Source organism: Gadus macrocephalus, chromosome 4 (assembly GCF_031168955.1).
Source record: "Gadus macrocephalus chromosome 4, ASM3116895v1".
NCBI lineage: Eukaryota > Metazoa > Chordata > Actinopteri > Gadiformes > Gadidae > Gadus > Gadus macrocephalus.
In genome coordinates, this window is record NC_082385.1 from 28805406 (window position 1) to 28820155 (window position 14750).

Consider the following 14750-nt stretch of genomic DNA (forward strand, 5'->3'; position numbering starts at 1 on the left):
ACCTGGCTCCTCCCCTAACACTTGGCTCAGCCCCACGGTCAAGAACCATTCACCCACGACTTAATCAAGCAGAATCATTTTTATTTATTTATTTATTTGTTAACCTTTATTTAACCGGGCAAGAATTGCTTGAGATCAAATGACCTCTTATTCGAGCAAGGCCTTTTGTTTCTTTCTAAACACAATAACCCTGCAGTGAAAAAATTAGAGAATAAGAATCACATTTTAGACAATAGGGTTACAGTCATAAAATAACTTTCAGTAAAGTTTTGAAGGGAAACCCAGCATGCTGTATGAGCTGGTCCCAACCCACTGTAAGAATGTAAAAAATGCATTCTGGCTGACGTCTGGGAGACGGTAGTTTTCCATCGATGGGCTTGATTGCAGATCCGGTTTTCACCGACTATGGGGTCAGCCAGAACATTTGCTTGAGGTAACCTGATAACCCAGAACTGTCGGTAAATGTTAACAAGTACAGTAGCATGTGTTTAATAGAGGGCCATTTGAGGGCATATTTACATGCGTTTTTAGATTTGTCATCAGTGTTTCTAATAACGCCGTTTAAAAGAATGGCGTTAGGTAACGCCGTTATTTTCTCAGTAACGGTGTAATCAAACTTATTACTGTTTCCGTCGTTACAACGCCGTTACCGTTTCTGTATGTTAAATGCGATGCGTTACTATGAATTGATTGAATTGAACTGCGTAATCCGAACGCACCCCTGGCTCCACACACAAACTGCTCGGGAGGAGACCGGATGGGTTAACAACGAGATAAGCGATTATGATTGGCTAAGGCAGAGTCATGTTTCATGGTAGCCAATCGGATCCAGGGCCCTATTTTAACGGTCTGAAACGCAAGTGGGAAGCGCAAAGCGCAAGTAGCTTTGTGGGCGGTTCTACGGCGCTATCGCTATTTTACAGGCGGATAAATGACACTTGCGTCGCGGCGCAAGTGTCAAAAGGGTTGGTCTGAAGCAGCCTAGTTACCCGTAGGTGTGGTTTGGGCGTAACGTCCAACAAACCAATGAGAGTGCCAGCTCCCATCCCCTTTAAGAGCCATGAGCGCATTTGAATCGGACGAGTTGATATTTTGACAGCGCGTCTGCAGTCTCCGATGAGACAGATGCACATGAATTTCAAACTGCAAATGGCTCAGTTTATTGCCAAATAATATGGCCTAATTCACACATGGAATAAGGGGTTTTCTTCCACAACTTCAGAAATACTGAGTCCTCAAATAAATTTCGGCAAAGAAAACGTATAGGCCTATGATATAACATATGATATGCGGCAACTCTGGTTCTATTTAATGATATACGCAATACATTATAAACATTGTTTCTTATCAGTATTGTATGCTATCCTAATATGCATGTGTCCCCGCGGTAATAGACATTGCCATTGATTGTATTATGCGTTATGTGTTTAGTTTGCGTGTGTTTAAACAGAGCACACACGTGCGCCCGCATTCATTCATTCTTTTTAACACTCACTCGCGGTAAAACAATGTTTTTCACGATCAAATACTCATCAATCCTAAAAGTTATGGGCATGTAGGCCTACACGATGTCTCTGTCAAGAAAATATGTGTTTGCTGTACGGTGTTTGCAGATGCATTGATTTAAAAGTACAACTTATTACCGCTGCATCAGCTGTTCTTTACCAAATAATTTACCACGAATGTGCGGCTAGGTAGATGGGAGAAGCAAAGTGTATGCGCGAGGTGCACAAGCAATCCGTATGCATCGCATGCGCATGTATGCATGCGCCCTTAAAATAGCATCTGAACAACACGCCACTGACTTTAAACCAGGTATTTCCTGGTCAGTAGCGCAATGGTATTCAGAAACGGCAAAATACCGTTTGCGCCAGAACACGCCTCCTCCTTCCGCCGAACCGCCCCTTGGGGCGCATGATCAATCCCTAATTTACCGGCGAGTGGCGGTGGTGGGAAAAGAACGCTCTGTGCCAGTTGTAAACTAGCAACGACACATGCGCCAGTGACTAAGTCACTTGCGCCGGATGCAAGATAGGGCCCCCAGTGTTTGCAAGATAGGGCCCCCCGAATCAGTTTTGGACACACCAAACTGATTCGATTAAGTAGCAGAAAAGGCGAGTCTGAAAAGTTGGCAATTTCAGTAGTATTCGGCAGATGTTCCAAAGCCTTTGCAGCCAAGCAAATAAAAATTCAGTTGGAAGTATATCAGGGCCTTGAATGGGCAGTTCAATCATTTAAAAAATCCAAATCCAAAATCCAAATTCTTTGACATATAGCAACTTATTTTTTTTACAGTAACGCAAATAGTAACTTTCACTGGTAACTAGTTACTTTTATTATAGAGTAATTCAGTTACTAACTCAGTTACTTTTTGAAACAAGTAGTGAGTAACTACTACTACTAAAACTGGTCATCATATAAGGTTCTTTATTTCCCTGTTATACACACAACAACACAGGACACACACACACACTCACACACAAACAGGTGTCACCATCCCAACAACTCAGCATGAAACAAAAGTCAGTCAGTCAGACAGGTCAGGTCAGGTCAGGTCAGGTCAGGTCAGGTTCTCTCTCTCTCTCTCTCTCTCTCTCTCTCTCTCTCTCTCTCTCTCTCTCTCTCTCTCTCTCTCTCTCTCTCTCTCTCTCTCTCTCTCTCTCTCTCTCTCTCTCTCTCTCTCTCTCTCTCTCTGTTTACCAGTTAAAAAATCATTGACATGACCTTTAAGGCTAAAAGCTAGGCTAGTATTTAAGCCCTCTAAACCCTAAGCCCAGAGGACAAGGGAACACCCCCTAAAAGCACAGAGGGAAGGAACCCTGGACTGAACGATAATAAAAGACCTTAGTGAAAGTTATAACACTTTAGACAACACAACATTTATCACAAATGAGAGTTAGATTTGTTTTAATAAACGGTGACTCAACGATTACAGGAATCCTTTGGTGATTTGACTCTCTAGTCCCTGGTGGCTCGACCGGTAGAGCTTGGCAGTTGGTGCCGCGCCCTCAGAGAACCACAGAATGGCCCGTAGTTCAGGAAGGAAATTATTTCATAAATTCATTCATGACTTTTAATCGATACTTCAAGCAGACATCTTTTCTACACCATTTATAGATCGGTTTGCATTATTTCTATTCGCTGACTCCCTCTCTAGGTGAAACACCTGCTGGTTCAGGCATCACCTCTGATTTGCTGATTAGGCGCTGATGCGACACACCTGTCCTGGGCTTATTGAAGCTGAACTGAAGGGGCGTTCACAGGGGAGCCGGCAGCCCTGCAGCCCCACAATGAACCAGGACTGTTGAGGGGCTCAGGGGACCCCGTTGGTTGGTTTGTTTAGACTCCTCGTCCAAAGGATCCCCAATGTCCTCCCTGAGCAGCCCAGACCTGGGCCTTCATCTCACTGGACACTCTGGATACAAACGCCATGATAATGGTCATATTGTGAGTTATAATTTGGCTAACATGATCTTCTATAATTGTAGGTGAGAGGTGGTTTAGGAACCTGACAGAATTGCCACATACAACGAGTCTTGTTATTAAAACGATTGAGGTTTTGTATGGCACAAAAAAGCTGTCAACAATTCTAAGCTTTCTCTTACTTATCTCATCACATTTTGGACAGGTAGTACTACCTGCAAAGTTTTTCACATTTGTACTTCTATTTAAGTGGAGTATGTCCATCGGGGGCCAAAGTTCAGCACCTTGGAGAGCGACAACGGAGGACTTTAATACCTTATTCTAGGGCCTAACTGGGACCCCCGCACCGAAACTTGGCCCGGTCGGACCCCGAGGGCAGGAAGGGGGGGCCCTTCCTGCCACCGGGGTCCGACCGGGCCAAGTTTCGGTGTGGGGGTCCCAGTTAGGCCCTAGAATAAGGTATTCAAATTTCAGGGCGGTAGGACCTTCCTGTCTCAAAAACTGTTTTTCTTGTTGTTCTCGGGGCCCCGGGCAATGTGTTTAAACATTTTAGCATCCCTAGCTATCTCGAAAAGGCCGGAAAAGGGGCGTGACCTCCAACAGTACAGTAAATGTACATAAGACAGAGGTTTGTTTCTAGTTCCCATTTTTGGTGGGATGGAGGTGTACATTTGTGGCTTAAGGTGTGTAGACACAGCTGGCCGGTGGCCACGTTTTAGAAGTCTGGGGTCAAAAGGTCAAAAGGAGCCGGCACCACGCCGCTTATGAGATAACAAAAAGTTAATGTGTATTTCTCTCATAACTTTTTGTCATTATTAAAGAGAGGCCTGATCCTCAGATATGCATGTTGGATGGCTAGGGTGTAGGTCTGGGAAGAACTTCAGGCCAAAATCTTGCAAGCGAGCCGCTGGGTGAGGTGCAACGAGATGGAGCACTTGCTGAGTTATTTCCTGTAGGGCTGGAGCCCCAGGTTGATGCGTACGCGTCCTTTGAGACCCCCTTTGATACACTCGCTCGCCCCTTTGATACACTAGCTCGCTGTGGGCGTGCATGAACCATGAACCAACCGGTCGGCGGCTGGCTGTAAACAGTGCCGCGCCTACGAATGTGACGTATTAATCACGCGACACAACAAATCGATGACCAAATTCCTTGCCAACGCTTTTAGTAATCGATTATAATCGATTTTATCGATTCGTTGTTGCAGCCCTAAATGAATGCAACGTTTATATGGCTTGGTGGCTGGTGTGTCGAGGATAGCCGCAGACAACAGAGTGAGAGACGTCTTCCGCTGTCGCTCTCGAAGGTGCAGAACTTTGGCTGAGTGATGACGTCACACGCTTTAGAGCCATTGGCCGCGTGGTTTTGGGAATCACCCCCGGTGTACATACTCTTTATTAGGGATGCACGATATATCGGCAGTGATATCGTTATCGGCCGATGTTAGTCATTTTTTAACATATCGGCATCGGCCCGATAAGTAAAACTGGTCCGATATTAACAGCCGATATTTATTTCCGTCTAGTTGCCGTTGTGTGTGTTTTTTGCCCATGCGCAGCTTGTTTGGTCATGTGACATTGTCAGTGACGCAGCCAGAGACGCAGAGGCAGTACAGTCACCTTAACTGAAAAGAATCAATGTCGGCGGTTTGGATGTTTTTTACGGTCTCAAATGAAGGTACTCGAATTGCAATATGCAGTACTTGCAAAGCCGAATCAATCCGCGGAGGATGCCGTGTCAAATCATTATATGCATTATCGTAGCGAAATACAGTTTCGGTTGTGTTTTATTTGGTGTTCCATTATCCCATTGAAACGGAAACCGGAACCGGAACCGGATATGTTTATATTTGGTTGTAGTCTTTTCGCTCGGTTCTCCAGATCAACAATAGGGCTAGAACCGAGTGAAAAGACTACAACCAACCTCTCTTGATATATTTGATTTAGCCTATTTCACAGATTTGAGTTGAAATTGACTTAAACTTGAAACACTTTTTGGAATTTATTAGAATTAATTAATTTGTCTGGTTACCATGAATATTGGCAAATTTGATTTAAATTATAAAACCTTGTCAAGATATTTTGATTTGTGATCGTTATTGTGATTTATGATCCAAACTTTTTCATAGATGCAAGTTGTAAAAGTAGCCTAAAACTAACACTGTTAGTAACTTGTGTTTGTTATGGATGCCCTGTAACTTGTTGAAGAAACAATGTATTTCGAAGTTTTGGTAAATAAAGAAAGAAATAACTTTTTCATATTCAGTGTTTACATGTTCTTCAGTATACAAAATCATCATAGAAACTTGTTTTTATACCAATATCGATATTGGTAAATATCGGTTATCGGCCGTAACAGCAATTTTAATATCGGATATCGGTATCGGTCAAAATTTTCATGATGAGATGAGATAGAAAAAGAAAGCATAGAATTGTCTAAAGATTTTTTAATGTTGGCGAACTGACCAACGCAAACTGAATCAAGGAAAATAATCATGAAATCCATCACTACTGCACACCTGTTAAACATTGAGTAATCAGTGTGTACAGGTTAGACCAGCCATTTAAAGAACCCTTTATACACAAGTATTAATGCAGGGCCATGGCCAGTGGCAAACAGTGGGAAGAAAGTCAGCAGCGCTGCTAATGTAACTCTTAGCAAACCCAACGTTAATGAAAGTGTATTCATTTAAGCACAAGATTCCAAATGAGACCCCCGACGTGAACAACAAATATTTATTGCAGTATTTTCATTGACGCAAATAAACTCTTCCTATACTTTTACCGACTATAGCAGTAGTCTTCATTCCTTTCCGCATCACGTCTGTCTGCGTTCTAACGTCATCTATTGCCCTCCTCCTGAGTCAAGCAAAAGTTTTGGTTTTGAGAGCGAGGAGAGTTGATCATGGACCTATAAAGAAAGGAGTGGATCGGGTGGCGTGTGGTGGCCGTTCGGCCATCTTTGTAGTCCCCACACTGACTACAGGAACACACTTCTTAAGATGTGTTATTACATGTCCTTAAGGGTTTGGTCTCTCACAATTTCCAAATTGTAATAGATATTATCTATATAGTTTAGATATTGTAGTCTGCCCCCAGCATAATAAATGTTGTAACTAGAATAAGCCAAGTCTAGATCGTCTCAACCTGTTCAATATTTGTTTCTCAACCCCCGTCAACTACTTCCTCAAAACGCACGCACGCATGCACACACACACACACACACGCACACACACAAATCCATATATGCACACACACACACACACACACACACACACACACACACACACACACACACACACACACACACACACACACACACACACACACACCAAACCCAAGGGGTTTCCATCTAGACTGTTTCGCTGTCTGCTGCTCTCAGCTCTGCTGCTCGTGTGTGCTCTGTGCGCGTGCACATCGGGGAGAGTTTCTACAGTAGCGTAGCACCAATGAGCAGCTCTTTGCTCTCTGTCTTTTTCTGTCGAAAATCGGATCGGGGTTCGATCAACGCCAGTTAATCACGGTTATAGTCGCAAATCCCCACTAAATCCCCACAATGTCTCTCGTTTTGCACCGGCTCTCTTTTAACTCCAGAAAGAAGAGAAAACACATCAACGCATTTGAAGAGGCTGACACGGTGAATGAATGTAGTGCACTCAAGTAAAGTTGGGGCGGAGCCAGAAGGGGAAATGACATCATGTTGAGGAAACGAAACCTAAAGCGCCACAACGTGAAAGCAGTTCTCTATTTCAGGAGTATAATAACACACATTAAATAGTCAGACAGACAGAAACAACAACAAGGTGAGTAAAGCAGCCCAACTATGAAATAAGTAAAAAAAACGCTTTCGCCGTTATGGAATAACAAAAACAATGGGATTGTTCAATACATAAACCTTGTCGTCATTGTTTAGGAATGGCCTCTGCTATCACTTCCTGGTCTGGAGAGAACTTTTCATGTCCCATCTGTCTGGATGTGTTCAGCAGTCCAGTTTCAACTCCATGTGGACACAACTACTGCAGAACCTGTATTACTATGTTCTGGGATGGACAAACCAAGTACAAATGTCCTGTTTGCAACAAGCTTTTCCACGGAAGACCTGATCTACAGGTCAATACCCTCTTAAAAGGGATGGCTGATCAGTTTGGAACGTCCGAACGGGTAAAAGAGCAGCTTAAACCAGGAGAAGTTCCCTGTGACGTCTGTATTGGGACCCAGCTGAAGGCCATGAAGTCCTGCCTAGAGTGTTTCATGTCTTTCTGCCAAACCCACCTGGAGCCACATCAGAGAGTCGCAGTCCTGAAGAAACATCGACTGGTCGAGCCTATGGAGCGTCTGGAAGACAGGATTTGTAAGAAACATGACAGACTTCTGGAAATCTTCTGCCAGACTGAACAGGTGTGTGTGTGTCAGTTCTGCACAGAGACAGACCACAAGTCCCATCCTGTTATACCTCTAAAGGAGGAATATGAAGTGAAAATGGCCCAGCTGGGGAAGATAGAGGCTGAAGTTCAGCAGATGATCCAGGAGAGACAAAAAAAAATTCAGGAGATTAAAGACACAGTCAAATGCAGCAAAGCAGATGCAGACAGAGAAATAGCTGATGGTTTGCAGGTCATCACTGCTCTGATGCGCTGCATTGAAAAGTGCCAGGATGATCTCAACCAAATGGTTAAGGAGAGACTGAAATCCAAAGAGAAACAAGCTGAAGACCTCATCAAAAAGCTGGAGCAGGAAATAGAAGATTTGACCAATAGAAGCTCAGAGGTGAAGCAGCTCTCGCACACTAAAGACCACCTCCACTTCCTCCAGACCTTCACATCCCTGAAAAATCCTCCACCCACCAGGGACTGGACGACGGTGGAGGTCCGTCCTCCGTCATACGTAGGGACCTTGAGGAGATCCCTGGATCAGCTGGAGGAGACACTGAACATGGAGATGGAGATGCTGTGTGATGCTGAACTGAAGAGGGTCCAGCAGTATGAAGTAGATTTGACTCTGGATCCTAATACAGCTGATCGCCATCTCATCTTGTCTGAGGATGGGAAACAAGTACATAATGGAGGTGTAAGGAAGAAACTCCCAGACAACCCTAAGAGATTTACAAAGAAGATACATGTGCTTACGAGGCAGAGCTTCTCCTCAGGGAGATTTTACTTTGAGGTCCAGGTTAAAGACAAGACTCAATGGTATTTAGGAGTGGCCAGAGAGTCCATCAACAGAAAAGTAGAGATCATAGTGACCCCTGAGAATGGTTACTGGACTCTTTTCTACTACAAGGATGGGTTGATATTCATTGATAACCCTGTTGTCCGTCTCCCTCTGAGAGCTGAGCTCCAGAAGGTGGGGGTGTTTGTTGATTATGATGAGGGTCTGGTCTCCTTCTATGATGTGGAAGCCAGGGATCATCTCTACTCTGCTACTGGCTGCACCTTTACTGAGCCTCTCTATCCAATCCTCTGCCCAGGCCGCCATGATTATGAAAGTAACAACTCCGCCCCCCTGATCATCTCACCTGTCAATCAAACAGACTAGGACCTTTGTTTGATAATAAAATAATCAAACAACCAAAACAACTAAGGTTGTTTCCTGAATTAGAATTTCTACCGTGTGAGATCTGAGAGAACTGCATTAATTGCATTAATTGCAGAGTCGGCGTGACCCAAAGCAATCGTTATCTTTATTCGGCTCCCCCACTTCGGCCTTGGAAGGCTGATATCTCTCCACTCCCCTGGTTGTTATGCAGACAGATGCCCTGCCACCCCTCCCCCCATCCTCCACTTCCCGTGAACTTTGTCTCTGGTTCGGAACTCTTCGTGGTCGTCTCCACAGCGACGGCCGTGTCCTCGTCACCAGCATCAGACGGGAGAGACACTGTTGAGTCTGGGTGGAGATGGCGTCCTTGGGCCTCACACACACACACACACACACACACACACACACACACACACACACACACACACACACACACACACACACACACACACAAGACAGATAACACACACACCCCCTGGACTCACCGCCTACTGGACTCCCTCCCCCTCTCCGTCCCTCGTTACAGTACAGTATGCCGTGAGTGATGCGATGCGCCCGTTGGCTGCGTCCTCCTCCCGGGGTCTGAGCTGTGACACCTCCCCTCCCCGATATCCTTCCCCCCTCCCACATGTGTTTGTGATGTTTTTGATATGTTGCTTATGTGCTGAGGTGTTTTTTGCTAATCCCTACACTGTGCCCCCCTTAGAGGAGCATAGTTTGGGGTATTGACTTTTTTTTCCCTCGTCACCCTCTTGTTTAGCTTTTTAAATTTTCTTATCTAACGCGGGCCGCATGTTTCTTGTCTAACGAGCGCCTGACAGTCTCTCCATCCTGTCTCCCCAAGCTGTCTTTTATGTTTCTCGGCCGGAATGTAACTGGTATTTTTCGTTGCTCTGTAACATGTGCAATGACAATAAAGTCTATTGATTGATTAATGTTGTAATGCAGTCATTTAACGACAATGAATTCAATAAGATAACTAGAATGCGTTTCGTCCTCACAAACTGCGAGAGTGTGCTTGCTAAAATGCCACAGATGGTAAACCGCCCAACCCGGCAACACTGCCTGCCCGTCCTCCGCGCTCTAACCTCAGCGTAAAACAATGAGACCAACTGAAAACGAAGCCGATATGCGACATGGAACTTAAATTTTAATTCTGAAAAAGGCATAAAGGTAATCGAAATTCGGTTTTCAGATTATTGAAGATACAAGTGTGTTGATTTGTTAAATGGTTTGAACAAGGTTAATGTTGAAAATTTAACAAGTGACGATGTCTGAAGTAGTAGAAGGTTCAGAGAAGGCAGACGGCAGAGCCGTAGTTAGTTTACGTTATCAGCCCCATAGCGATGGATCAGTAGAGACCTACTCTACCTCCCAGGAGGTTTAGAAGGCTGTTATCATCAAGCTTGAAGTCATATACAGTATATATGTAGATAATGTTTTACAATTCAAAAGATTTGTGTGTAAATATTACTTTATTGTAACTTTGCACTTGTTTCATCCTTTTATTGTTTATTATTGCTTTTTTTTTTTTTCTCTTTTTCTTTACTTGTTCGAAATAAAAACATCTTCAATTCAATGCTATATAGAGTGAAATAAACCAGTCGAGGTAATGAATGGGAGTACACCTCCCACCGCCGGCATTTTCGGGGATTCTCTTTTGGAAAGTTTGCATAATTTGAAGAACTACCGTACTAGTGTACGGTGTTTAAAGTGGGTCACACACACACACACACACACACACACACACACACACACACACACACACACACACACACACACACACACACACACACACACACACACACACACGCAAAGCCATTGATTACTCATTGCAAAACAGGCGTCCAGACTCACCAAGCCCGAGTCAAATCAGTCTAAGGGGCCAGGTGAGACTGCTTGAACTAGCCAGCATATTGTACAGAAAATATACCTATTCCACTGAATACATATTGTAGAGAGCCCATACATGTTCTACATATTGCACTGAGAGTGTAGCTATTCTACTGAATACATACTTAATTAATTAATGCATAGTGTACTGAGAATGTACCCGTTTCACAGAAAAAGTCCCCATTGTACTTTTCTGACATTTTTATCTGAAGTGTACAAACATTATTCGCTTAACTACTAAAATTAACTTCTTAAATGGTGTTTAAAATAAATCGATTATTTGATCAAAATGAAAATTTCACACTTTCAACATTTTACTTGACTGCAACGTTTAACAATTTTGCATCACTAAACATATCAAAAACATCCAGGAGAAAACAGATATTGAACCACAGTTATTTAATAATTTATGAGTTTATAATGCTTGCTTTGTGTAAGTCTCTTAATAAAAATTATCCTTGTCGAATGACAGCGTACATTATGATATAAATACAGTTCTCTAAGATCTCAAATGGTACATATTCTAATTCAGGTAACAACATTAGTTATTGATTATTGAGGTATTGATTAATTTATTATCAAACAAAGGTCCTAGTCTGTTTGATTGACAGGTGAGATGATCAGGGGGGCAGAGTTTCTACCATCACATCGTGTACATGGATTGAGGATTGGATAGAGAGGCTCAGTAAAGGTGCAGCGAGTAGCAGAGTAGATATGAACCCTGGCTTCCACATCATAGAAGGAGACCAGACCCTCATCATAATCAACAAACACCCCCACCTTCTGGAGCTTACCTCTCAGAGGGAGACGGACAACAGGGACCTCATTAAAGCCCAACACATCGTCGTTGAAAGTAATAATCCAGTAACCCGTCGCAGGGGTCACTCTGATCTGACCTTTTCTGTCGATGGACTCTTTAGCAACACCTAAACGCCATATAGTCTTGTCTCTAACCTGGACCTCAAAGTAATATCTCCCAGAGGTGAAGCTCTGCCTCGTGAGAACATAAAACTTCTTTGTAAATCTCTTAGGATTGTCTGGGAGTTCCTTCCATACACCTCCGTGATGTACTTGTTTCCCATCCTCAGACAGGATGAGACTGGGATGGTCTGTATCAGGATCCAGAGTCACATCTACTTCATACTGCTGGACCTTCTTCAGTTCAGCATCACGCAGCTTCTTCATCTCCATGTTCAGTGTCTCCTCCAGCTGATCCAGGGATCTCCTCAAGGTCCCTACGTATGACGGAGGACGGACCTCCACCGTTGTCCAGTCTCTGGTGGGCGCATGTTTCTTCAGGGATCTGAAGGTCTGGAGGAAGTAGAGGTGGTCTTTATTGCCGGAGAGCAGCTTCACCTCTGAGCTTATATTGGTCAAATCTTCTATTTCCTGCTCCAGCTCTTTGATGAATTCTTCTGCTTTTTTTTCTGTGGATTTCAGTCTCTCTTTAACCATTTGGTTGAGATCATCCTGGCACTTTTCAAGGCAGCGCATCAGACCTGTGAGGACCTGCACACTATCGGCAATCTCTCTGTCTGCATCTGCTTTGCTGCGTTTAACTGTGTCTTTAATCTCCTGAATAATTTTTTGTCTCTCCTCGATCATCAGCAGAACTTCAGCCTCTATCTTCCCCAGCTGGGCCGCCTTCACTTCATATTCCTCCTTTAGAGGTACAACAGCATGGGACCTGTGGTCACCCTCTGTGCAGAACTGACACACACACACCTGGTCATTCTGGCAGAAGAGCTCCAGAAGTCGGTCGTGTTTCTTACACATCCTGTCTTCCAGACGCTCCATTGGCTCGACCAGCCGATGTTTCTTCAGGCCAGCGACTCTCTGATGTGGCTCCAGGTGGGTTTGGCAGTAAGAGATAAGACACACTAGGCAGGACTTCACAGCCTTCAGCTGGGTCCCAGTACAGAAGTCACAGAGAACTTCTGTTGGTTCAACACAAGGCTGCTCCTTTACTCGTACGGACGTTCCAAAGCGATTAACCCTCTCTGATAAGAGAGTATTGACCTGTAGATCAGGTCTTGTGTCGAAAAGCTTGTCGCAAACAGGACATTTGTACTTGACTTGTTCATCCCAGAATTTAGTAATACAGGTTCTGCAGAAGTTGTGTCCACATGGTGTGGTAACTGTATGGTTGAACACATCCAGACAGATGGAACATGAAAAGTTATCCTCAGACCAGGCAGTGTTAGCAGAGGCCATTCCTAGACACAGACGACAAGATTTATCAATTCCATTTCTTTTTTTAATTTCATGACGGGAAAATAGTTTTAACTTCTCTCAAAGTTGTGCTGTTTTACTCACCTTGCTATGGCTTCTGTCTGCCAGACTATTTTTTTCCAAAATACCTTTTCTTTTCGCCTGAACGAGAGACCTGATTCCACGTCGGCTGGCTTTGGTTTTGTTTCCTCAACATGACGTCCTCTCCTTTCCGACCCTGACACCTGGCTCCTCCCCTAAGAACTGGCTCCGCCCCCATGGCACATGGGTGCTCTGCATTCATGTACTGTGGTCTCCTCAAATGCGTTGATGAGTGTTCTCTTCTCTCTATAGTTAAGAGTGCAAGACGATGAACGTTGGGATGGTGTTGTGATTTGAGTCATTGGGATTGATCGGTGTAGAACTATCCAGGTTTCCTGGGCTTCCCAGAACACTTTCTATCCAACCCCAATCCAACTTTCAACAGAAACGGACAGAAAGCAAAGGGCTGCTTATTGACGCTACGCTGCTGTCGGAACCCTCCCCGATGGGCACGCGCACAGTGCAACCACGAGCAGAAGAGCGTGATACAGCCTGGCCGAACCTGTTCAGTGGGGGATTTCCTTTTTCTTTTGGAAAGTTTGCCCCATTTGAAGAACTAGTGCACCCCCTGCTGGTAAAAGTGGGTCTCTCACACGCATACACAGACAGACACAGACACACACACACACACACACACACACACACACACACACAAACATGAAACAAAGCTAAAGGAGGTTGAAACATTGTGAGAGAATATACTCTCTCTAGTGCAGGGCGAGCAGCACACTGTCTGTCCTTTGTCTCTAGATTTGTGTTCCCGAAAGACTACGGTTGACACACACACACACACACACACACACACACACACACACACACACACACACACACACACACACACACACACACACACACACACACACAAATAAACAGAAGGACACTATCCAGACATTATCGGCAAAAAATATGAATAAATTGATTATGAAATTAGTTCCGGCCGAGCACACGTTGTTGGCCTTCTTGGCGAGCACCATGGGGGCCCGTTTCTGAGGAGGAGGAGGAGGAGGAGGAGGAGGGGGTAGAGGAAGAGGGGGTAGAGGAGGAGGAGGAGGGGGAGGAGGAGGAGGAGAGGAAGAAGAGGATGAAGGGTGTGAGTGGAGATGTTGAGGGACAAGAGTGGTAGGATGAGGAAGGGGAGGAGTAAGGGTGGATTTGAAGGTGGAAGGAAGGGTGAGGAAAAAATTAAAGGATCGGTAGGGGGAGGGAGGAGGCGGTGAGGGAGGGAGGAGGAAGGAAACAGGAGAAGGAAGGAGGAGATAAGAGGGAGGAAGAAATAATACCTAAACCCTAGAATTACGTCAGCTATCCACAGACACTCTAATGAATATGTAATCACATGTCAGTGTAAACCTTATTTTTTTTGTTTTTAACTGAATCAACAAAGTTATTTTTTGATCAAAGCGTCTGCTAAATGACTCAACAGCCGGTCTCCATGGTGACGGATGATGGTAGTATTGTCACCTTTGGGTGCTCGGCCTCCGGTGCTTCCCTGCCGCCCCGGGCCCAGCTCCGCTTGGTCGGTGGTCGACGGCGGTGAGCTCGATGAGGGCGGAGAAGACGAAGGCCGACGTGGCACGCGCTGATGAA

General features: G+C 44.6%; 2 protein-coding genes across 2 annotated transcripts; one reads left to right on the top strand and one right to left on the bottom strand.

The window, feature by feature from the left end:
• Positions 1-6628: 6628 nt before the first annotated feature.
• LOC132455230 (E3 ubiquitin-protein ligase TRIM39-like) lies at positions 6629-9893 on the top strand. The gene is made up of 2 exons (XM_060049058.1): positions 6629-7225; positions 7336-9893. Exon 2 carries the CDS (start codon positions 7338-7340, stop codon positions 8955-8957), a length of 1620 nt encoding a protein of 539 aa, XP_059905041.1. The 5' UTR covers positions 6629-7225; positions 7336-7337; the 3' UTR covers positions 8958-9893.
• A 1341-nt stretch (positions 9894-11234) lies between these two features.
• LOC132455227 (E3 ubiquitin-protein ligase TRIM39-like) lies at positions 11235-13532 on the bottom strand. The gene is made up of 2 exons (XM_060049055.1): positions 13167-13532; positions 11235-13066 (listed from the first exon to the last, which is right to left on the bottom strand). Exon 2 carries the CDS (start codon positions 13062-13064, stop codon positions 11442-11444), a length of 1623 nt encoding a protein of 540 aa, XP_059905038.1. The 5' UTR covers positions 13065-13066; positions 13167-13532; the 3' UTR covers positions 11235-11441.
• Between the last annotated feature and the right edge of the window lie 1218 nt (positions 13533-14750).